At 36.9% G+C, this 25,129-nt stretch overlaps 1 protein-coding gene across 3 annotated transcripts in view; it reads left to right on the top strand.

Annotated features, from left to right (window-relative positions):
- Sf3b1 (splicing factor 3b subunit 1) overlaps window positions 1-16,919 on the top strand; it is a 45,392-nt gene extending 28,473 nt beyond the window's left edge. For 2 of the 3 annotated variants that reach the window (XM_020156888.2, XM_020156889.2), the window contains 18 exons: window positions 229-441; window positions 706-827; window positions 2,824-3,021; window positions 3,112-3,213; window positions 3,942-4,121; window positions 5,150-5,236; window positions 5,355-5,625; window positions 5,833-5,978; window positions 6,079-6,225; window positions 6,362-6,487; window positions 7,014-7,235; window positions 7,525-7,707; window positions 7,792-7,903; window positions 9,446-9,566; window positions 10,139-10,270; window positions 11,592-11,864; window positions 14,031-14,247; window positions 14,549-16,919. In XM_020156888.2, coding sequence (XP_020012477.1) covers window positions 229-441; window positions 706-827; window positions 2,824-3,021; window positions 3,112-3,213; window positions 3,942-4,121; window positions 5,150-5,236; window positions 5,355-5,625; window positions 5,833-5,978; window positions 6,079-6,225; window positions 6,362-6,487; window positions 7,014-7,235; window positions 7,525-7,707; window positions 7,792-7,903; window positions 9,446-9,566; window positions 10,139-10,270; window positions 11,592-11,864; window positions 14,031-14,247; window positions 14,549-14,707 — 3,011 coding nt within the window. In that variant the 3' untranslated portion in view covers window positions 14,708-16,919. Of the gene's footprint in view, window positions 1-228; window positions 442-705; window positions 828-2,823; window positions 3,022-3,111; window positions 3,214-3,941; window positions 4,122-5,149; window positions 5,237-5,354; window positions 5,626-5,832; window positions 5,979-6,078; window positions 6,226-6,361; window positions 6,488-7,013; window positions 7,236-7,524; window positions 7,708-7,791; window positions 7,904-8,973; window positions 9,044-9,445; window positions 9,567-10,138; window positions 10,271-11,591; window positions 11,865-14,030; window positions 14,248-14,548 lie in introns of those variants that run through there. The other variant, XR_012447317.1, reaches the window with a different exon arrangement.
- The last annotated feature ends 8,210 nt before the right edge of the window (window positions 16,920-25,129 follow it).

The raw sequence follows: 25,129 nt of genomic DNA, 5'->3' as shown, positions 1-25,129 counted from the left end.
GCACAGTAATACTTATGTTTTCCTGTTTGTCAGTGGTTACTATGTATCTTTTTATAATCAGTGAAAAAGAAAAAAAAGGAGGGGAGAAGAAAACTTGAGATGTGTTTTAATTTAGGAATATCCTGCTTTTGAACTTGATCACATTGCGTATGTTAGCTGTTGGAGAACAGGTGATGTTGTTTTAACAGTGGTTAATATTGTGGCCTTGCTGGCTTTCCCTCTTTGAAGATACTCCTGGGCATGGAAGTGGATGGGCTGAGACTCCCCGAACAGATCGAGGTGGAGATTCAATTGGTGAAACACCGACTCCTGGAGCCAGTAAAAGAAAGTCACGTTGGGATGAAACACCAGCTAGTCAGATGGGTGGAAGCACTCCTGTTCTGACCCCTGGAAAAACACCCATTGGCACACCAGCCATGAACATGGCTACCCCTACTCCAGGTAGAAACTCTTTCATTGGAAATAATTGTTGTTTTTGTTTTCTCGTGGAGATATTTAAATGTTTTGTGTGTGTGTATGGTTTTCTGTGTGCTATTAATGCCAGCTTTTAGCAAGAATAATAATAAGTCTTTGCAACATTAGTTTTTACATTTATAATATAAAAGCAATTAAATACTAAGGTTGATTTTAACTGTCTTATATCCCAAGTGCTTATATAATGACAGTGCACTGTACATTATTATAAACATTTGCTGTTTTTGGTAGGTCACATAATGAGTATGACTCCAGAACAGCTTCAGGCTTGGCGGTGGGAGAGAGAGATTGATGAACGCAATCGCCCACTGTCTGATGAAGAATTGGATGCTATGTTCCCAGAAGGATATAAGGTAGTAACAGTAAATATGAATGTGGGGATATTTAGGATGTGAATTTTCTTGTGTTTATTGAAAAAATTAAGTTTGCTTTGTCCTTGCCTAATTTACTAAGTTTATTCTATTTTTGCTATTTTCAAGTACATTTGTGTTCCAAAAATTAGAGCTGAAAAAAAAATGAATAGTATGAATCCTAATTATTTTTTGAAAAGGACTTTTAAGGAGTTTTTGGACCCCTACTACACTGACAGCCCCTGCAATAGTGGTGTGACATAGGTTTTATCAGCAGCCCTAGGATTAAGCTTACATTAGATCATGGGGGTTTACTTCGTACCTCAACGAAATTCTATGTATGTAAGTTCACAGTTGGCCAGTGAGCACGAAGAATGTTCTCTTTATCTTAGTAACCTGAAGTTATTTATTTAGAGGCAGGATAATGCTGTATAGCCCAGGCTGACCTTGAACTCTAAATTATACTGCCTCAGCCTCTTGAGTGCTACAGCCATATCCAACTGCAAGTTTATTTTGAGGTATAAAAATTTCTAAGTACTTGACATGTAGGAATATTTGTTTGTCTTAAGATGGTCTGTATAGCTAGTGTCATAACTAAGACTGTAATCTAATTCATCTGATGGCCTTTCTGTTATTGGCTTGCCTTTTTTTTTTTTTAAAACAGTTTGCATATGTATGTCCCTATTAGGTTGTATTGAAAGTATTTCTTTTCAATTCAAGTATGCATGAATACTTGTCTTAAAACTTGTTTTGGACTGGGATGTAGATCATTTGTAGTATGTTTGCCTAGTATGCATGAGGCTCTGAATTCAGTCCCCAGCATAAATAAATGAATACCAAACATAACTTTTAAGAAAAAGACAACAAACAAATCTCCCACCTCCCAAAACCCCCAGAACTCCTTGTGGCTGTCACATAGGCTGTAGGTACAGACAACCCAACATTGACTGCTTAAGTCTATTTTTCTCAGTTGTAGCCATTGATTTCCTTACTATCAAATAGGAGGGAAGATAATCCTTAGTGAGTCCTACCAATAAGTAAAATCCTCATTACAGAATATTAAAAAAATAAGTAGGCCCTTAAACCTTCAATGTAGTCATGTCAGTAGACTTGACATTGATTTCATAAGCCTCTCAGTAAATTCTGTTCTGTTGTAATTGGGTAGTCAGTGGCCCATGTAGGTGGATAGGTAAACTCGCAGCAAGAAATAATAGGATACTGAAATACAGATGACATCAATATATTAATTTAATCTTAAGTCTGATTGGCATTTTTAAACACAATAGTTTAGGCTCATTGGAGAAGACCTTGAATAGGCTTACTGACCTATCTAGGAAGCTATACTTAAAAAAAAGTCTTCTACCAGCTTTAAAAAGACAAATCCTTTTGTTTCATAGCCCATGTTTTTAGAAATTTTAATGGTTTTGCAAAAGGTTTCATTATGTGGTGTGTGTCTTACAGGGCTTTGGTTAATATTTTTGTTTTAGTTTTTATGCATTTGACTTGTTTTTTGTAGGGTTTTAGACTTAGAAGATTTGTTTTTATTCAGGGGTTTTTATGAATTGATGTTTCATTTTATTATAAAACATACAGTCTTTTATACATTATGTACACCATTGCAAGCTTATTTCCATTTGAATGAATAATTATAAATGTTACTTGCTCTAATAGAGCTTTTTTGGAAATCACTATTCAGGTTTTATGAATTCCAAATTACCAATTTGCCATACTGGCTTACTAATACATTTATGAATTTTTATAAGCCTGCCTTATGTATTTCCTCATTTCCCCAAACTTGATAGTTGTACTTAAGTTTTAGGTACCAAATGAGAGATACGAATATTCGTCATAAATATTTTAAACTTTTGATCAAGATAGAGCAGTGAGATTATTCCTAGCTAATAAATGGTAGAATATTTTAAGTGCAAATGTTTCCTGTTGTGTTGTTTTTCAACGTATAATGTCAAGAAAATGTTAAACTATCTCATAACTCTGTTAGGTACTTCCGCCACCTGCTGGCTATGTTCCTATTCGGACTCCAGCTCGAAAGCTGACAGCGACTCCAACACCTTTGGGTGGTATGACTGGTTTCCATATGCAAACTGAAGATAGAACTATGAAAAGTGTTAATGACCAGCCATCTGGAAATCTTCCATTTTTAAAACCTGACGACATTCAGTACTTTGATAAACTATTGGTAAGTGATAAATAGCAGAAGTGGATTTCTACTTTTTGTTTGGGAGTTATAAATCATAATATCTTGACCTACATAAAATTTCTATTGTAGGTTGATGTTGATGAATCAACACTTAGTCCAGAAGAGCAAAAAGAGAGAAAAATAATGAAGTTGCTTTTAAAAATTAAGAATGGAACACCTCCAATGAGAAAGGTAAGTACCAGTTTGTTAAATCATGTTCAGAAAATTTTAATTATCCTCTTCATCTATCAAAGGTATTAGCATGAGGGAAAGAAAGGAATATGAAGGATTGAATTCTTTTAATTAAAGAATTTTATAGGGTATAGAAAAAAATTTCCCCTTTTGTTCTTGAGGCCTTTAAAATACCCTTAAGGCTTTAAGGTGATCAGTGGGATTATGTGAGGAATTGCATTGACACAATATGTGGCTTGAAGATGGAAGGTTCTTCAGGGAGACTAAGGCATGTTAATATATACATCTGTGGTTCTATAACTCTAGTAAATTAACCTGAAATTAACTGAAAACATTAACTTTCTGTTACATGTGTTCAAATTTAACAGTAATTTTGAGAGAAATGAACTCATTACTCTGCATAAAATGTTTGCAAAAGTGTACATTAATGTACAAAGTTATAGAAAATCATCCTTGAGTAATTCGCTATTTCAAAATGCTTGATTATACTGGAGGCATGGTTCAAGTGGTAGACTGCCTCCTATGCAAGCCTGAGGTACTGAGTTCAAAACTCAATACCACCAAAAAAAAAACATCACTGATGAAAATTTTTGGACTGGGGGCACGGTTCAAGTGGTAGAGCATGCCTAGCAAATGTGATGCCCTGAGTACTATCCCACCAAAAAGAAAGGCTAGCAAAATGTTTGCTAATGAAGAACACATCCCTTTTACTCTACTTTTTCTCCCAGGCTGCATTGCGTCAGATTACTGATAAAGCTCGTGAATTTGGAGCTGGACCTTTGTTTAATCAGATTCTTCCTCTACTGATGTCTCCTACACTTGAGGATCAAGAGCGTCATTTACTTGTAAAAGTTATTGATAGAATATTATACAAACTTGATGACTTAGTACGGCCATATGTACACAAGGTTTGTTATTCTCTCCTCGTGACTGTGTTTTCGGTGGCTTAATTTTTATATTTTTAACATAAGAGGAATTCATTGTTTTTTTTTGTTTTGTTTTGTTTTGTTTTTTAACCATCTTGTCCTTGTATTCTTGAAATTTAAAAATTCAGCTGATTTCTATACATTCACAGTAGAAAAGGAAAGTTTAGCCCCCTTTTACAATGCTTAAACGGTGTAAAATTTGCGTATCCTCCCAGATCTTTTTTTTTGCAGAAGCATACATCACATATGCAAATACAGATATGATATGTGGATAGAATTTTTTTGCCATCTTTACTATAATGGGTTCCTATTAGTCATTTTTCATTTGCTTTTGTTGACATTAGATTACTGTGAGAATAGGTATGCTTCTATACATGCTAATTAGTATAAAGAACCATCTTTTGCCAGGCACCAGTGGTTCATATCTGTAATCTTAGTTACTTGGGAGGCTGAGATTGGAAGGATCATAGTTCGAGGCCAGCCTAAGCAAATAGTTCGAAAGACTCCCATCTTCAAAATAACCAGAGCAAAATGGACTGGAAGTGTGGCTCAAGTGGTAGAGAATCTGTCTGTTTTGCGAGCATGAAGTGCTGAGTTCAAACCCCAGTTCCACCTAAAAAAGAAAATAAAAAGAGCCATCTTTTTTGATGATAGTTATTATGGTATTAAATACTTAAAAGAGCATAAGGTTTTTTGTACATTTTAAATGTATGTATGTATGTATAGTAGTTTGATCATACTTATCTCTGATTACTTTGTTCTCCTTTTCCTCCACTGGCCCCTTCCTCTTCCCAAATAGTTCCCCAATTCATTTTTCTAAATATTAAATATTTGTTAATGGTTCTCCAATTTCCATTTGTATATGGAGTTTGAAATTATGTAAGCAAAAGTCTTAAAGAACTTGTTCCTTGATTAACATAGTCCTGATAATTATAAATATCCTGTGTTTTACATGAATATGATGTCAGTAATTGATACAAAAGTGTAGCTCCTCTAATTTTCTTTTTCAGATTCTTGTGGTCATTGAACCACTGTTGATTGATGAGGATTACTATGCTAGAGTGGAAGGCCGAGAGATTATTTCTAATTTGGCAAAGGTAGGTATTTTTAGAGAAGAAAATTTGAATCTGTCGATGGAATTATTTGATTATAGGAAGGAAATGGTTAAGGATTAATGTTAATAACTTAGACTGTCCTTGTGACTTTTCCTTTTAGGCTGCTGGTTTGGCTACTATGATCTCTACCATGAGACCTGATATAGATAACATGGATGAATATGTTCGTAACACAACAGCTAGAGCTTTTGCTGTTGTAGCCTCTGCCCTGGGCATTCCTTCTTTATTGCCCTTCTTAAAAGCTGTGTGCAAAAGCAAGAAGTCTTGGCAAGCAAGACACACTGGTATTAAGATAGTACAGCAGATTGCTATTCTTATGGGCTGTGCCATTTTGCCACATCTCAGAAGTTTAGTTGAAATCATTGAACATGGTAAGTTGTAATATAACTTTGTCTTTTATAGGGCAATTGTCCTGAAATTTGGGATAATGCTTTGGGAAGATACTTTTGCCAAATTTTATCTAATGTGAACAGATCTGCAGTTTGGCTAAATAGTTAGGTACATCTCTAGTATCTGGATCATATTGTGGAAAGTGAGTAGTGTTGGTGTGTAGTTCAAACCAGTGTTTGGTTTTATAGGTCTTGTGGATGAACAGCAGAAAGTTCGGACGATCAGTGCTTTGGCCATTGCTGCCTTGGCTGAAGCAGCAACTCCTTATGGTATTGAATCTTTTGACTCTGTGCTAAAACCTCTTTGGAAGGGTATCCGCCAACACAGAGGAAAGGTAAATCTATTCATTAGCTTCTGTTTTTGATTTCTACTCAGTAAAGTTAAGGCAACTTAAATCTAACTAAAGCATGTATGTATTTTTTATTTTAAAATAGGGTTTGGCTGCTTTCTTAAAGGCTATTGGGTACCTTATTCCTCTCATGGATGCAGAATATGCCAACTACTATACTAGAGAAGTGATGTTAATCCTTATTCGAGAATTCCAATCTCCTGATGAAGAAATGAAGAAAATTGTACTGAAGGTAATTGTTCCAGACTGTTAGAGATTTTGTTAATTTACTGGGATTGTTTTATAGTTCAAAAAGAATTTTACAGCATTTTTAAAACCTTCCTTTTGTTGCATAAGTGCTGTGTTTGATTTCGTACTATTTCTTTCAGGTGGTAAAACAGTGCTGTGGGACAGATGGTGTAGAAGCCAACTACATTAAAACAGAGATTCTTCCTCCTTTCTTTAAACATTTCTGGCAGCACAGAATGGCTTTGGATAGAAGAAATTACCGACAGGTAAACTTTTATTATTAAAAAAAAATTCAAAAGATTCTTTACTTGCTCAAATGCATATTACATGGTATGTTTTACATTGATTATCTCACAGTTCATGTGTGCTTGATTGAGAAAGAGGTGGTCTTTTTTAGCCCACTCTATTTGATTGGTCTTCTAGGGCAAATACAAAACTCTGAATTGATGTCTTTTTTTTTCTTTTTTTGGTGGGCCTGGGGTTTGAACTCAAGGCTTCATGCTTGCAAACCAGGTGCTCTATCACTTGAGCCACACCTCCAACCTGAATTGATGTCATTATCTAGTAAATTCAATGCTTTCTCTGGCTACATGGAAAGCAGATTTTTTACTTTGAATCACAATGACTTAGACTCACTGAATTTTCTAGTCACTTTGAAAGCTTATTAGGGAGTTACTTATTCTCAGCATGTGTTTATTAGCTAAGTATTATACTTAAAATAGTTTGTTTTCATGTTGCTTTATTTCCTTGGAAGAGGAATAGATTTAAAGGATTTTTTTGTTGTCATTTTAGTTAGTCGATACTACTGTGGAGTTGGCAAACAAAGTAGGTGCAGCAGAAATTATATCCAGGATTGTGGATGACCTGAAAGATGAAGCCGAACAGTACCGAAAAATGGTGATGGAAACAATTGAGAAAATCATGGGCAACCTGGGAGCAGCAGACATTGATCATAAACTTGAAGAACAACTGATTGATGGCATTCTTTACGCTTTCCAAGAACAGACTACAGAGGTAATTGCCACTCATTATTATGGCAAGTTACCAGTACTTTCATATCTGTAGACAAGCATGTTTTAGAGCAATTTAAGATTGAAGTAATTCTTAAAACATTTGTTTACTCAGTTGCTTACCAGATATTCTTTTACCTCAACTTTTTGGATTTAAAAAAAAAAAAAAGTGTTCAGGTGGTTAGGAAAAGTTTAATTCATCACTAAATATCAACTTTCAATCACAAGGAAGCTAAATTCTGGTTCTCAGTAGTTTTGTTTTTTTGTTTTTTTAAATATAACTTCTCTTTTAGGACTCAGTAATGTTGAATGGCTTTGGCACAGTGGTCAATGCTCTTGGCAAACGAGTCAAACCATACTTGCCTCAGATTTGTGGTACAGTTTTGTGGCGCTTAAATAACAAATCAGCAAAAGTTAGACAACAGGCAGCTGACTTGATTTCTCGAACTGCTGTCGTCATGAAAACTTGTCAAGAGGTAATCTTTTGTACCAGATTCTTACTTCTTCAACAAGCAGATTAACGCAAATAGTGACATTTTACACTCTTTCTTTTATTATAGGAAAAACTGATGGGGCACTTGGGTGTGGTGTTGTATGAATATTTGGGTGAAGAGTATCCTGAAGTGTTGGGAAGCATTCTTGGAGCACTGAAGGCTATTGTAAATGTAATAGGTATGCAGTTTGCTCGTCATGTGAGAATTTTTTTTATGTTTTTTGTTTATACCTTTGTAGACTCATATTTAGGGCTTGGGTAAAAAAACATTTTTTTAAGCACTTCAGAATTGTGGGTAAATCAGAAAATGTCATAAACGTTTTAGTTCCTTAAGTCCATTTATATTTTACTTTAAAGTGGTAAAAGGGGTAAATTCAGAAGCTGTGAGAGAGATGTGGAAGTAGTTGCAACTCACAAATTTCTGAAGTCATGGTATAGATGACCTTAGTAGGACTAGTGTGTTAGCTGCAAAATATTTATGTTATGCAAGAGGGAGGGACATTTTCGAAGTTTTAGAATGAAATCTTCTGTATTTATTCAACCTTGAATTAGTAAGTTTTCTGTGAGGATGTTTTTTGTTTTTGTTTGGTTTTTGCTTGCTATCAGTTAAACGAAATTAATTATAAAGAAAGCAACTTGATCATGTTATTATCTTGATTTTTTTTTTCATGCCCAAGTCTTTTAAAGTTATCCATTCAGTTTTAACCCAAAGTCAGAAGAAGCAAATGACAAATAACCTTGGGTAGGAGAGCAAAGCTTTTATTCTTTCTTCCTTTTTTAAAAATTATTAGTGTATAATAATTGAAGCTCTTACTCTTTTAGGAAAGTATGATAAAGCAAGCAAATCGTTTCTTGTGTTTGACTTCTCATTGTAATTGAACATAACTTACTGCCAAAAGTAACTTCTTTAGGGCTTGGAGGATTAGAAATAACCTAGCAAGAGGTCAAAAAATTGCTGGCTTTGATAGCCACTGTTTTTCTCGTTTTAGCAAAGAATATTTATGCAGTGTAGATTTTTGAACTGTTACATATAATTCCCAACTGAGTCCAGTCTTCTCTATGCTGGAGGATAGTGACTTGCCAGTAATCAATTACTTGGCCCCTTGTGGGGCTCTGGTTTGCAGGGAGTTGTAAACCATACTGTTTGTCAGGGAAACGTGGGAAAAGTAATGGAGAGAGAATCAGAGCAAGCAGTTTTAGTTAGAACAAGAAGCCCCTGCCAGCTTCCTCCTTTTTTCTCTCTTCATAGGTGTAAATACCATCCAAGTATGCCCTGCATTGCAGGGAGACTGGAGATCTGTTTGTTTTGCAGTTAAAGGGTAAGGGGGCCCTTTCTGGAAAATTTTGCTTTAATTTACATGTTACCTCTGGCTTATAATTGTTGTGTATGGCCGGAACATAAGCTGTCCCCATATTTAAATGTCAGTGTACAAATACATTTCAGAACCAAATAAAACTTTTTTTGTTATTGAGTATCCATCATTCTTTAAATCACTTCACTGATTTCTTTCATTTCTACACATAATCAGAAGTCGTTAATAAAAAGTTAAAGCAATTCTGAGTCTGGTCAGAATCTGGGGCTTTCTCTTCCATAGGCAGCTATAAGTTTATATTTATGCCTAGTCATGTGTATTACATTGCAAAGTAAAAAGAAAAATGAACAAAGGTTACAGTTCAAATATTAATTGGTAATTGGTAGTTTGTTGACTTCTATTAAATAGGTATGCATAAGATGACCCCACCAATTAAAGATCTGCTGCCTAGACTTACCCCCATCTTAAAGAACAGGCATGAAAAAGTACAAGAGAATTGTATTGATCTTGTTGGACGTATTGCTGACAGGTAAGCTGATTACCTAGACATTTTTATAAGTAGCATTGGTTCTTAGATTTGTATTCACTTAACAGAATTTGCCTAATGTTTATAATGTATATTGACTGTCCAATATTAATATTTCCAGTCATATTTCAGCTTTATTTTTTTGGTGGTACTGAGCTTTGAACTCAGGGCCTCATGCTTGCTAGACACGCACTCTACCACTTGAGCCACTCCACCAGCCCTCCACACATTTCAGTTTGGCTGGTAATAGGGAGTGGCAGTATACATTCAGATTAAACAAGCCTTTCTTAAAGCAATAATAACCTTTCTTTAATACTTAAAATGAGCTAATTATCATGGTTTCAGAACTGAATTTGCAAATTTCTTCTTAAAATGTTTCTTGGGAGTGGGGTACAGATTCTTGGTAGAGCACTTGCTTGGCATATATAAGGCTCTGGGTTTGAATCTCCAGAACCACAAAAACAAAGGGGCTGGTGGAGCGGCTCAAGCAGTAGAACACATGAGGCCTAGTTCAAGCCACAGTACCACCAAAAACAAAAAAAATTCAAAAATGTTTAATTTTTTTTTTTTATTAGGGGAGCTGAATATGTGTCTGCACGTGAGTGGATGAGGATTTGCTTTGAACTTTTAGAGCTCTTAAAAGCTCACAAAAAAGCTATCCGTAGAGCTACAGTCAACACATTTGGTTATATTGCAAAGGCCATTGGGTGAGTTTTATTTCCATTTTTAGGCTGTTATAATAAACCCATTATGGTGTTGGTAAATACTTCTATGTAGAAATCTCTTTTGAGCCATAGTATAATCAGTGCAGTTTAGAAGCCACTTTATCTAACCACTGCTCTTCCAAATTTTAAAAACATTTTTTTCCATTTTTTAATTAAAACAGATGGGAGACTTAAAATTCCCTTTAATCAGCTTCAGATCTTTTTAGGAAGGGAAAGTCTCATTTTTAGAATAATTTAAATTTTTATTGGCTCCTTTTAGGATATGACTTAAAATATCAAGGAAACGTTAATACCATGGCAACATAAATCATGTCTCAGTGCTTTATGTGTTTTTATAAAAACATATAACTCTAATACTAATCCACAGATTTAACTGACTCACCATTGCTTTGTGTTATTTGCTTCTCCATCAGAACCAAACTAGGAGAAGATAGTAATTGTAGAAAATGAAACAGTATAGGAACATGCAGTTTGGTGACTAAAGAAAGGAACTAAGACAATATCTAAGAGAAATACTCAAAAATCAGATTAGCTAGAACTGCCCCCAACACACACACACACTCTTTTTCTCTCTCTCCCTCTCTCCTCTCTGTCTCCCTCTCTCCCCCCCCTCTCTCCCTCTATCCCTCTCCCTCTCCCTCTCCCTTTCCCTCTCTCTCTCCTTTCCTTTTTCTCTCCCTCTCTTTCCCCGTCCCCTCTTTTTCCTTTCTCCTTCCTCTTCCCTCCCATTTTTTGGTAACCATAATATTTTACTTATTTCAGGTTGTGTTGTAATCAAGTCTAATGAATAGCTGTTGTAAAAAACTCTTTAGCCCAGTCTTCCTGCAAGCTGTGGCAAAGAAGTGCTTCAAGAAGTTGAGAATAGATGTAGTGAAAAGCATGTGTGGAGGGAAGAGAAGAAAAGGAAAATAGGTTTTGTGTGTTTGAGCACAGAAGACCAGAGTTTTAAATGTTCCTGCCCCCATAAGCCTGCCTAGTTCTGGTGTCCATTTTGACCACTCACAGAATTACTTTAAGCATTTACTTATTTTTTTTTTGTTTTTATATGTCAAAAAATTTAAAGAGTGAAAATTGCATTTGAAAATGAATCCATCTGTGTTAACTTTTTCTTTAAAACTGACAGTTTATATGAAGCTGTTAAGTAGGAACAGTGCTAATGATTTGAAATACTGTGTTTTACCATACAATTGCTGAGTTCCCAGTGACTACTTATTCTATTCCTTTGCATTTTTTCTTTTTCCTCTGAAAATTTTGACTTTTTGTAATATAAAAGTTTGCTGATGTGTTTGTTTTTTTCCCCCAGCCCTCACGATGTATTGGCTACGCTTTTAAACAACCTCAAAGTTCAAGAAAGGCAGAACAGAGTTTGTACCACTGTAGCAATAGCTATTGTTGCTGAAACGTGTTCACCCTTTACAGTACTCCCTGCCTTAATGAATGAATACAGAGTTCCTGAGCTGAATGTTCAAAATGGAGTGTTGAAATCACTTTCCTTCTTGTTTGAATATATTGGTGAAATGGGAAAAGACTACATTTATGCTGTAACACCATTACTTGAAGATGCTTTAATGGATAGGTAAGTGACTTGAATTAAATGCAGGAAACTAATTGCAACCCTTCTTTCATTTTATAATTTATTAGAGTAGTTATTAGATGACCTATTTGTTGTGGTGGTGTTAAAAATAAATTTTGATGAAACTAGATGACTTTTTTTTTTTTTTTTTTTTTGTGGATGTACTGGGATTTGAACTCAGGGTTTTGTCTTTGCCAGGTAGATATTCTGCCACTTGAGCCATGGCCCCATGTTAATATATGTAAATTTTCTCTTCAGCCCTCCTCACCTATCTGTGTGCATGCGTGTGTGTGTGTGTGTGTGTGTAAATGGGGTTTGAACTCAGGGCCTCATGCTTGCTAAGTAGGCGCTCTGCCACTTGAGTCACTCCACCAGCCCTCCTCTCACTCATCTTTAATTCCCTTTAATATCTGTTAAACTAAATACATTTTGAAAAGAAGTAATCGACTTTTGTTTAAAAAAATTAGTCAAATGTAATCAGAGGAAATAATGATCATGAGTTAATCAGTGTGGCAGAGACTTTTTTCTTTAGGTTTTTGTTCTGGACAAAACAAAAGTTTAAGGTTTAAAACTTACTGAACATACTTACTAGAGCTACACTATTCTCTTTCAGGCCCCCAAGTGGTTCAGATAGTGACCACTAATATAGTACTGCTTAACTTACTTGATAAATTCCTTCCACCTTTCACCATCTAGATTGACATACAGGCTTAGACATAAGTGTACATGAAGAAGGTTGTAAAGGAATATGTAAGGTTTAGTTAGTTTGCTGACTATATTTGCAGGAGAAATAACTACTCTCAGTTCAGTTATTTTTGTGTACAGATTAAATGTACTCTGGAGTATGAAGTAGGTAGATTGAAAATTTGAGGTTAGTCTGGGCAATTTAATGAGACTCTTACGAAAATAATTTTAAAAAAAAGGTTGTGGATCTATTTCAGTGATAGCCATGCTCAAGGCCCTGGGTTCAATCTCTGTTACAGCAAAAAAAAAAATTACTTTTTAATGCCCTTCATAAAGGGCAACTTTACTGGACTCAACAAGTTACTAGAAGGGTCCGACATGGAGGCAAAGTAAGAATTGTGTTTTATAAAAAGCCTGGTCTCCTGGGATCAAAGACAGTGGGAGTGAATCACCTTTGCTTCATGTTCTTGGTGAGGAGTGCTTGAGGATCATGCACAGCCACTGATACATGGGACCTGAAGTTAAAAATTATATTCTGAGAACTAGTCAGTTGAGGTACAGCTCCACTCGAAATTACTAAATGAGGCTGGAGGCATGGCTCAAGCAGTAGAGCACCTGCCTAGCAAGCATGAAGCCCCAAGATCAAAAACTCCAGTGCTGCCACCCTCCCAAAAAAATGACTAAGTGAAAGGAAGTAATGCTTCAGTTGGAAAGTTCATTGATAAGGAATACTGTTTCTTCTACTGTATTTATTCCCCATAGCAATATGGTGAATAAATTAGATATTGAGTAAAAGAATATCCGTAAGTTGAAAAAATTGTTGTTGTTTTTTTTTTTTTCTTAGACCTTTGAGATGGTCTTACTATCTTAGAGCAAAAGTTTTTTTTTTTTTTGGCAGTACTGGGATTTGAACTCAGGGCTTCACACTTAGTAGGCAGGTGCTGTACCGTTTGAGCCCCTCTGCTGGCCATAAACTTACTTTTATACCCATTACAAATCCCAGTTTATTTTATCCCATGTTCACACTCAGAATAATTCTGAAGTGAATTGGTTTGTCATAAACTTAGATTCAAATAACATAGGAATTGAAAGAGTTCTTTCTTTTGTAGGTTTAAAAAAAATTACTGATCTCTTCCCAAATTAAGTTTTTGAATGACAGTATTTACATAGTGAGATACTACTTTTAATCATTTATTTGTAAGGGTAACATGTCTACTTTAGTTATATACAAAAAGTAAGACAACACAGGGCTCTCTTGCTGATACTCTTTTAAAAGGTTAATTAGAAATTATGACTTATTTTTGAGCATTAATGAAGTTCGAGTCATTAAAGCAGAAGTTTCCAAGTGGAATCATATGTCATTCTAACGGGTATATCAGGTGCATTAGGTGTCAGAATGACTTCCTGTCTGTTCAGCGCACTGAAGTAGTAATTCAGTTCATAAGACTGTAATTAAACAAAGAGAACTGTTTCCCTCTGTTACAGGGACCTTGTACACAGGCAGACGGCTAGTGCGGTGGTACAGCACATGTCACTTGGGGTTTACGGATTTGGTTGTGAAGATTCTCTGAATCACTTGTTGAACTATGTATGGCCCAATGTGTTTGAGACATCTCCCCATGTAATCCAGGCAGTTATGGGAGCCCTGGAGGGCCTAAGAGTTGCTATTGGACCATGTAGAATGTTGCAGTATTGCTTACAGGTAAGTTAAAGATACTTTTAAAAGATTATTCAGAAAACTAATGTGTTGAAGAAAGTCACTGTTCTTAATTATCAGTAAAGTGTACATTGTGCCATATAGGAGAATGGTTATATGTTGAAGAGTGGGGGAAATGAGATTTTTGTCTCTGCTCTTTATAGTTGTAGTTGTGTGGAGTTCCCAGATTTTTTTCCTTCTCTTCTAAAGGGAAATACTTTGAATGATACCTTTATAGCTTCCTTAATTGCGTTAAGGTTATATATATTCTTAAAAATGGAAATAATTAAATTTTCAATTATTCTAGGGTCTGTTTCACCCAGCACGGAAAGTCAGAGATGTGTATTGGAAAATTTACAACTCCATCTACATTGGTTCACAGGACGCTCTCATAGCACATTACCCAAGAATCTACAATGATGATAAGAACACCTATATTCGTTATGAACTTGACTATATCTTGTAACGTTATGTTTATTTTGTGTCTAATACACAGCTGTTTCACACCTTAAACTTGCTTCAATTTGGTGATATAAACTTTTAAATACTGCAGATCAGTATAGAGCTGGTCATAGAGGAAGAACTAGAAATCCAGTAGCATGATTTTTAAATAACTTGTCTTTGTTTTTGATGTTAAACAGTAAATGCCAGTAGTGACCAAGAACAGTGATTATACACACTATACTGGAGGGATTTCATTTTTAATTCATCTTTATGAAGATTTAGAATTCATTCCTTATGTTTAAAGGGGAATGTTTAATTGAGAAATAAACATTTGTGTACAAAATGCTAATTTGTGTGTGTTTTTTGGACATGACTTGTAAGGTGCGGAACTTTGATAAAGTATTGGTTTGTGTAGAATAAGTGACTTACTTTCACTTTCTGTCTACCTGGTTTGTTATAGAAAGTAGTTAGCAGAATACATACTATATAAAGTAAAGGCATCTTTGTCAAAATTCCATTGTTTTATTGATGATGACAGTGAGAAGAGTAGCTTTGGGGCTGTTCCCCTCAATTTAGCACAACCATTCCATCACCATAAAAAAAATAGCACCTTAGCTGAGCTGTCTTGAATAATATTAATCTGTAGTTACATAGCACCTTTCACCTCTTGATTTCTCAAAATGCTTTATGAACATGTGTATAGGAGGTGGTTTAAGTCATGTCCATGCAACTCTTGACAGATCTGTTTAGAAAGTGAGAAAGCAGTCTTTACTTCAAAACTGTTTTCTGCCTTTTATGAATGAGGATACCTAAGTAATGCTAATAGGACGAGACAATCTTTGGGCTCTGTGTCTTTAGCCACTACTCAATGTATTAAGGAAATAACCTGTTTGAGTGCCTACTGTATGTATGCCAGACACAGATGCAGGGAGTGTGAAGGTGCATATGACCTGCCCTTTGCCTTTAAAAGCTAGTGTAGTGAAAAGGGAGAGATACTTCTTACTACAGATTACCTGTGTGCTGTGATATTGCACAGTGGAACAGCTAAAATGTCTTAAGTTTGCTTAGTTTTGTGTGTAGTAATGAGATAAATTGATCCAAGTGTGCAGCATAAACTGAAGTGCCATTTAAATTCTACAGAGCTAAGTGTTAAGGCAGTACTTGTTTTGGCAAATATGTTAAGTATATTCTCAGCTTTTCCTAATTTTATGCCTCCAAATTTCTTGGTTTTTAGACCTTTACTACTCACAGGTGTTTTTTCTCCCTCTGTCAGTACTTTTGTGAATTCTGAAGGAGAAAGAAATTTCATAAACAGTGACATAGCATGTGACAACTCTGCTACCAAAGTAAAACATGGGGACTAGGAGGTTTGTGCTGCCTACAGTTAACATGTAGGGTTCACTGCTTTGGAAGCTTAGATGAGAAACAGCTTGTGATTGGTGGAACATCAGCAGTTCCCAAGCAGAATTTGTAACTCTGTATTGTTCCTTGTGTATGGCGTAACTTTCTGACAATGTATGTCATTGCATAGTAAAAATCAAGCACACATTCTAAAACTTCCTGTTCTTAGAAATTTTCTATCAGTACCCCTCCCTCATGCATTTTTTAAATCTTGATGTTTTGTATAGTTGATTTTAAATGAGCTTCAGTGATTATTAATCATGAGAATTAAATACAGTTAGATCTCAAAGCCAAAATTTGATTTTTAAACTATTCTTGGGAAAATTTAATTATATTTTCATTTTCAAGTATTTATATAGTGTCAGTTTTTGCTTGTCCCCTTTATTTTTATGGAAAATAAGCTTTGTAGTGGAAGTATGAATTTGCTGATGCAAATAATTTGAGGATAGAGGGGAGAAGAGCATTGAAGGTTATGACTTAAAAATTGGGACCAAATGAAGGCTCACAGATGTTTGGATTGTATTCCATGCTTCTTACTGAATAAGGAAAGCATTTTGTGATATACTTACGTGAAAGATGCTATGTGAAGTTTTAATTATCTTCTGAAGACCTTTTCTTTTGCACTTTGTTTTGATGTTTCTTAAAGCCAAACTTCAGGAAGAAATGATTGTTCTTATGGGATGGAGGGTGGGTTTTTCTGTGGGTCATTGCCCTCTGATGGAATTAATCTCTTTGGCTGTTTGAGTTTTTTCATATTGTATTTTTTAAATTTGTTGTATGGTGCCCTGTGAGCATCAAGAACCAGCAGATGAATAAAACTTATTATATCTAAAGTCTTAGTAGACCAATTTTTAACCTTAGTTGACTCCGTATCATACCATACTGTGCTCTGTTCTGACTGTACTGTTTCAGTAATATTGAGCTCTTTAGGTGGTTTTTAAAACAAGCGAGCTTAAATGTTAGAAAATCAGCTGGAAAAAGTAAAATGTAGCTGAATAGATTCACTTGTTTGACTCTGGTTTCCACTGTCTCTTAAATCTGTAGTGGCGAAAACTATAGCTATCCCAGGGTTTCTCAGTCTCTGCACTAGTGACATTTTGGGCCCCATGAGTTTGTATTACAGGATGCTGTCCTGTGAATTGCAGGATGAGCAGTATCCCTGACCTCTACTCACTATATGCTGGTAGCATCCCCAATTCCTGTTGTAGCAACCAAAAATGCCTCCGAGCAGTTTATGTCCCTAGATCGAGAACCATGGAGGTAGCTTTTGACCTTTTAAAGTAAGACTCGTGTTTCATAAGATGAAATCATAATGTATAAAGTATTTCACTTTAGGCAACAGTACCTAGAAAGTAGACTATATTTAACAAATACTTAGGACATCTGATACGGGGTAAAGTCCCATATATGTTCTGGGGAAAGCAAGCTGTGAAAATGTGTTTGGATGTGGTCCTCAGACATCTCATGGTACAGTAGGAGGTAGATGCACAGCCAGGCAACAAACCTGAGGTGGCTGATTGTGCCAGTGGAAATGCTGATCTGCAAGGCCTGGGTTTCCTGCCTGTCAGCTGGCATTAGTATACAGAGGACAGTCCAAGCAGAGAAACCCATCTCTCCCCTTGCAAGACATTTGCATAACAAGGTATTGAATTTAATATGACTTGGTAGAGAATTTAGGTTTGCAAGGCAGTCCAGGATTGTAGGCTTGGTGGGGGAGTGAGTTTAGAATAGTCAGTGATATCTTTAGTGTTCATGGTAGAAAACTTCAGTGTTCTTCATGGTAGAAAAACTAAGTTTTAAAATTTGTTAGTATATGGATTCTAAGAATTATAAAAGGACAGGGTTGGGCATCATGTTGGATATACAGTTTGTCTTTCATTGTCTTGACTGGTTAATATTTGTGTGGGGGGAACAAGTGTTTTCTTTTTGGTTGGTACTGGGGTTTGAACTCAGCCTCATGCTTATCAGGAAGGCACTCTACAACTTCAGCTACTCCACCAGTCCTTTTTTGTGTTGGGTATTTTTTTTTTTTTTTGATAGACCTATGGTTGGAACTAAGGGCTTCAGGCTTGCTAGGCAGGTGCTCTACCATTTGAGTCACTCTGCCAGCCCCTCTGATGGGTATTTTTGAGATAGGGTTTCTTGAATTATTTACCCAGGCTGGCCTTGAAGGAGGTTTTTTGTTTGTTTGTTTTTGTATTTTGGTGTTGGTAGCGGGGATGGAACCCAGGACTTCAAGCAATTTAGACAGGTCTCTACCACTGAACCATTCCCAGCCTTGTGGGAGGAAATTGTGTGTGTGTGTGTGTGTGTGTGTGTGTGTGTGTGTGTGTGTGTAGTACTAGGGCTTGAACTCAGGACCTTGTGCCAGGCAGGTGCTCTACCACTTTTTTTTTAATTATAAATTTTTTGTTAGGATATATTCATTAGACGGGGGATTCATAGTGACAATTCCGATTAGACTTAAATTGTACATTATTTACATTGCCCCCATCATTCTTCCCCTCAGCTCCCTCCTCACCCCACTTAAAGCAATTGCAAGAGGTTTTCTAGTTCTGTTTCATATAGGTGTATGAAGTCCATCTACCACACACTGTCACCCCAATCTCCTTTCTTTACCCCCTCCCAATAGCAACCCTTCCTACACTATGCCCCCTTCCCACCAGCAATCCCCACTCTTCCCCACTCCCCCTGCACACACTGCGCCTGTTTTACAGTCCTGACCTTTGCCATTAATATCTAAGTTGATGTTCAAATGGGGTGTCTCAACGTATGCCCACTGTGGGCGTGCTTTACCTTGGTCCATTCATTACCCTCGAACACTCTCCCTTACATCTTTACCTCCCACCCTCTGCCTTTCAATAGTTTTCAATACACATCCTTATATCCTTTACTCTCACATCTTATGGTACATATTACTGATACTCATCCTCTTTTTCTTTTCCTCCCCTGAGTTCCACAGAGTAGTTACACTGTTACAAACATGTTCTACATTTTGCTTTGTATATGATCATGCTTGTCCTTGTGTATATGTTTGTCGTTGGCTCTATCTTCCATCTGTGAGAGAAAACATGTCTTGTTTGTGATCCTGGTTAACTTCACTTAACATGATGTCCTCCACTTGCATCCATTTACCTTCAAACCCCATGTCATCATTCCTTGTGGCTGAGTAAAACTCCATTGTGTATATGTACCACAATTTCATGGGTACATCTGGGTTTCCAGAGCTTGGCTATTGTGAATAGTGCTGTGATGAGCAACAGTGTACAGGTGTCTCTACTGTATCCTGTCTTAACATTCTTTTGGGTAGAGGTGGAGGAGCAGAGTCGCTGGATCATACAGCAGTTCTATCTCTAGATTTTGTGGAATCTCTATACTGTTTTCCATAGTGGTGGTACTAATTTGCACTCCTCCCAGCAGTGTATGGGGTTCCTGTATTGCCACATCCTCGCCAGCATTTGTTACTGCCCTTGGTTATGGCCATTCTAACTGGGGTGACATGAAATCTAAGTGTTGTTTTGATGTGCATCTCTTTTGCATCAACTTCCAGGGAAGTTGAACATTTCTTCATGAATTTACTTGTCATTTATACCTCTTCCTTTGAGAATTCCCTGTGCTCTTTGAGAATTCCATGTACCCATTTTTTCATTGGGGTGTTGATTCTTTGGGTGCTGAATTAAATTTTTGAGTTCCCTGTAAATTCTGGATAGTAGTCCCTTATCAGATGAGTAGCTGGCAAAGATTTTCTCCCATTCTGTGTGCTGTCTCTTAAGTTTGGTGATTGTTTCCTTTGCTGTGCAGAAGTTCTTTAGTTTGATGCAGTCCCATCTTTCCAGTGTTTCTGTTAGATGCTGAACCTTTTGAGTTCTGTTTAGGAAGTTGTTCCCTATACCTGTCTGTTCCAGTGTGTTTCCTACTGCTTCTTGGAGTTGTTCCAGGGTTTCAGGTCTTATATCAAGGTCTTTGATCCACTTGAGTTGATTTTGTTATAGGGTGAAAGACAGGGATCTAGTTTCAGTCTTCGATATGTGGATATCCAGTCTCAGCAGCATTGTTGAAGAGGCTGTCTTTTCTCCATCGTGAGTTTTGGGCTCTTTGTCAAAGATCAGTTGACTGTAGATGGCGTGGGTTTATGTCTGAATCTTCTATTCTGATCCATTGGTCTTCCTGTCTGTTTTTGTGCCAGTACCATACTGTTTTTATTGTTATGGCTCTGTTGTATAGTCTGAAGTCAAGTATTGTGATGTCTCCAACATTGGACTTTATGCTCAGAATTGCTTTGGCTATTTGAGGTCTTTTGTGTTTCCATATATATTTCACAGTTTTTTCTATTTCTGTGCAGAATGTCATTGGAATTTTGATAGGGATTGCATTGAACATGTAGATTGCTTTTGGTAATATGGCCACTTTCACAATGTTGATTCTACCAACCCACGAGCACGGAAGGTCTTTCCATGTTCTGATGTCTTCTTTGATTTCTCTCTTCAGTGGTTTATAATTTTCATTAAAAATGTCTTTGGTTTCTTTCATTAAATTTATTCTAAGGTACTTTATTGTTTTTGAGGCTGTTGCATATGAGATTGTTTCCCTGATTTCTTTCTTAGTCTGTGTGGTGTTAGTATATAGAAAAGCTACTGATTTCTGTATGTTAATTTTGTATCCTGCTAATTTGCCGAAAGAGTTTATGATTTCCAGTAGTTTTTTGGTAGAGTTTTTGGGGTCTCTTAGCTATAGGATCAAGCAAATAGGGATAGTTTGACTTCTTCCTTCCCTATTTGAATCCCTTTTATTTCTTGCTCTTATCTTATTGACATGGGTAGGAATTCCAAAACTATATTGAATAGGAGTGGAGAAAGCAGACAGCCCTATCTCATTCCTGACTTGAAGGGGAATGGTTTCAGTAGGTTTGTCATATATAGTCTTTATTGTGTTGAGGAACATTCCTTCATTCCTAGTTTCTTCATTGCTTTTATTGTGAAAGGGTGTTGGATTTTGTCAAAGGCTTTTTCTGTGTCTATTGAGAGGATCATGTAGTTTTTGTGTTGCTTCTGTTTATACGCTGTATTACATTTATGGATTTACATATGTCGAACCAGCCTTTCATCCCTGGAATGAAACTGACTTGGTTATGGTGTATGATCTTTTTGACGTGTTGTTGAATTCTGTTTGCCAGTGTTTTGTTGCAAGTCTTTGCATCAAGATATTGGTCTGTAATCTATTTTCTCTTTTTTGTTTGGTTTGGAATGAGTGTAATACTGGCTTCATGTAATGAATTTGTTAGTATTCCTTTCCTTTCTATTTCCTGGAAAAGTTTGAGGAGTATTGGTGTTAGTTCTTTAAAGGTTTGGTAAAATTTAGCCATGAATCCATTGGGTCCTAGGCTCTTCTTTGTAGGGAGACTCTGTATTACTGCCTCAATTTCATTGTAAGTAAAGGGACTATTTAGGTGGTTAATATCATCTTGATTCAATTTTGGTTGGTAATAAGTGTCTAGGAATTTATCTGTTTCATCTAGATTTTCCAGTTTACTTGAATAAAAGTTTTCAAAGTACTCTCTAATGAATCTGTGGATTTCGTTGGTATTTGTAGTTGTATCTCCTTTTTCACCTCTGATTTTATTAATTTGGGTCTTCTCCCTCCTTTGTTTTGTCATGTTGGCTAAGGGTTTGTTGATCTCGTTAATCTTTTCAAAGAACCAACTTTTTGTTTTATTGATTCTTTGTATAGTTTGTTTGGTTTTGATCTCAGTTATCTTAGCCCTGATCTTTATTTTCTCCATCTGCTGGTTTTGGGTTTGGTTTGTTCTTGTTTTTCTAGGAGCTTAAGGTGAATCATTAGATTGTTTATTTGAGAGTTTTTTTTATAATGTAGGCACTTACAGCTATAAACTTTCCCTTTAGCACAGCCTTTGGTGTGTCCCACAGATTCTGATAGGTTGTACTTTCATTTTCATTGGATTCTGGGAACTTCTTGATTTCTTCCCTTATTAGTTCAATCACCCATTGGTTTTTCAGCAGTGTATTGTTCAGTCTCCATGTGTTTGAATATTTTCTGACATTTCTTTGTTATTGAGGTTTAGTTTTATTCCATTGTGGTCTGATACGATGCAGGGGGTTATTTTGATTTTCTTGAATTTGTTGAGACTTGCTTTGTGTCCTAAAATATGTGTCTTGGAGAAAGTTCCATTAGCTGCAGAAAAGAATGTGTATTGCCTAGTTGTTGGGGAGAATGCTCTGTAGACACATGGCTGTTTGGTCTAATGTTTGGAGTAGCTCTGAAGTTTTTTTGTTGATCTTTGGTCTGGATGACCTCTCTATTGTGACACTGGGATATAACCAGGTCTCCCACTATCACTGTGTTAGTGTCTATCAGTGCTCTTAGGGCCATTAGAGTTTTGTTTAATGAAGATGGGTACCCTTGTGTTTGGTGCATATATGTTAAGGATTGACATTTCCTCTCGATGAATTGTTCCTTTTGTTAATATGAAGTGACCTTCATTGTCTCTTCCGATTGATTTTAGTCTGAAGTCTACTTTGTCAGATATAAGTGTAGCTGATCCTGCCTGTTTATGGGGTCCATTTGCTTAGAAAACTTTTCTTGAATTATTTCCCCAGGCTGGCCTCAAAGGTTTTTTGTTTGTTTTTGTTTTTTGGTGTTGGTGCCAGTGATGGAACCCAGGACCTCAAGCAATTTAGACAGGTGCTCTATCACTGAGCCAGCCCCTCATCCTCGTGGTAGGAAATCTTTCTATGTGTGTGTGGTATTGGGGCTTGAACTCCAGGCCTTGTTCTTGTTAGGAAGGCATTCTACAACTTCAACCACTCCACCAGCCAAAGACATTTTTGTCTTTTTAATGGTACTGAGTTTTGAACTCAGGACTTCACATTCTACCACTTGGGCCACTCTGCCAACCCTGGACGTCTTAAGGAAGTTAGCTGAGAGGCTCTGGCATGGGGCTGAAGTGTTATCCTGGAACGTTTGTCCTGGAAAGAAACACATTGCAAGTAGGATAAATTATAGATCTGTATCACTCCCCCAAACTTAAAAAATTCAAATGCTAGGAAAGCTGTAAGAATAATAGAATGAGCACTTCTATATTTTCCACCTAAATTCAGTAATTGGAACAATTTCATGAAATAATCTCCAGCCAATTATTGAGAGAAATTTGGGAATAGATAAAATAGAGTTGCTGGTGAATTAAAGTTGAGCCCAGCTTAAATGAGTTTCTGCTCACTGAATGAGAGAAGCAGCAGTCAGGCACAAGATGGAGAGGTTTTTTTTTTGGCTAGGCAGAGAAACATCTTTGCCTGAGTCCGTTAGGAAGAAAGTATGTTGGGATGTAAGCATGCAAAATTTGTTCACAAATAGAAATGTTTTGTTGGTGTTTCAGAAATAAGAGATAAGTGAGGAAAGCATTTGTACAAAGAATTCAGACAACAGGAAGAATAAACCCATGGCTAAGTTTAACACTGATGACTGGTTTGTAAAATGCATAACTGCATAGTTTTGATCCCAGAATGTGTACTTTGGGGAAGACAATCACTTAGCACCAAGATGATCTCCAAGGACAAACTGGGTCAAATGTCTAGGTCATTGCTATTCACAGTATGGTCTGCAGATCAGCATCACTATCACATGGGGTTTTTGGAAACACAGGCTCTTAGGCTCCACCCCAGTCCTCCTGAATTAGAAGCTGTGTTTTCAAAAGACCCTTGGTTGACTCACGTGTACATTAAAGTTCAGAGGCACTAGTGTAGAATGTGATAGGTGATAAAAAGGGTGTAAGTGCTATTTGGTGTGGAAACAAGTGAGCCTATAGGCATAGATGGCAAGAGGTGATCAGAACACCTCCAGGAAAGTACTTTGCTAAAAACCTGGATGAAAGGGAACAAAAGAAGGAGAATTTGGGGGTTGGTTTGTTAATTCTTGAAGCAGGGCCTCACAATGTAATTCAAGTTGGCCTTAAACTTGTTTTGTGGGTCCAGGCTGGCTTCAAATTTGTGATACTCCTCCTTTGTCCTCCCAAGTCCTGAGATTACAGGTGTGTACCACTACACCCGGCTAAGTGAGAAATATTTTGTTTTTGTGTAAAATGAATTGCTGCTTCTAATAAAGTTGGTCAGGCCAGTGGTGTGAAAAGACCTCAGAGGTGTATATCTACATTACTTTTCCTGTCACTTGCTAGTTGACATTGGTAATTGGACAATATTGGACTAGAAGTAGCTTACTCTCAAGTTGCCAGGATAAGCTGGCCTGGGGGAGCCAGGCAGCCTGTTGGGCATTCTTTCTTTACCATGAAGGAAGAGGATTGGCAGGGATTCCAAGATGGCGGCTAGAGGGAGGAAGCAGAAAGCGTGCCTCTTAAAGTAAAATCTTGGAAAGATGTTGGAGACACACCTTACAGGAAAAACCATGAAGGAAGAGTAGAATAGGAAGTCCCCATAGTGTGGGCTTAACAGTTCGCTCTGGAGTTCTACCTGGATTTATAACCTAGCCATTCCATTTAGTGGGTGTGTGACCTTGGGCAAGTTACTGGAACTCTGTTTCAGTTTCCTAATTTGTAGAATGGGCACAGTAATAGTTCCTACCTTATAAATGGTGGTCTTGGTTCCTACCTCGTAAGTGGTGGTCTCGGTGAGGATTAACAGACTGTAAGATGTAATGCCAAAGCATAATGCTTAACAAATACAACAGCTGCTATACGTAGTTTTGTTATGGGATGGCTCAGACGGAGAGACAGGGCGGGCACCAAGGCTTTCGGGAAGCAAGTTTATTAAGCAGGCTGGCATTGGCTCAGTGATTCACATCCAAAGACCGAGCCCCAAGAACAAAGGAGTCTCACCTTATATACCCTTGCAAGCAGGTTACAGGTGCAGAAAGTGGGGTTTAATGCCACAACCTGCGTGGCTGGCTGTGCTGCTGAGCCTGAATGGGAGCGACTGGGAATGAGAAATAAAGACACACAGAGCTGGGGTCAGGAGGACTGCACATTCCTGGTGGGATATGTGAGTGCCTACCTGATCCAGAGTGGTTATTTTATAGG

Source organism: Castor canadensis, chromosome 4, assembly GCF_047511655.1.
Source record: "Castor canadensis chromosome 4, mCasCan1.hap1v2, whole genome shotgun sequence".
Classification (NCBI taxonomy): Eukaryota; Metazoa; Chordata; class Mammalia; order Rodentia; family Castoridae; genus Castor; species Castor canadensis.
Note: the sequence above shows the minus strand (reverse complement) of the source record. Positions and strands in the feature narration are given on the sequence as shown.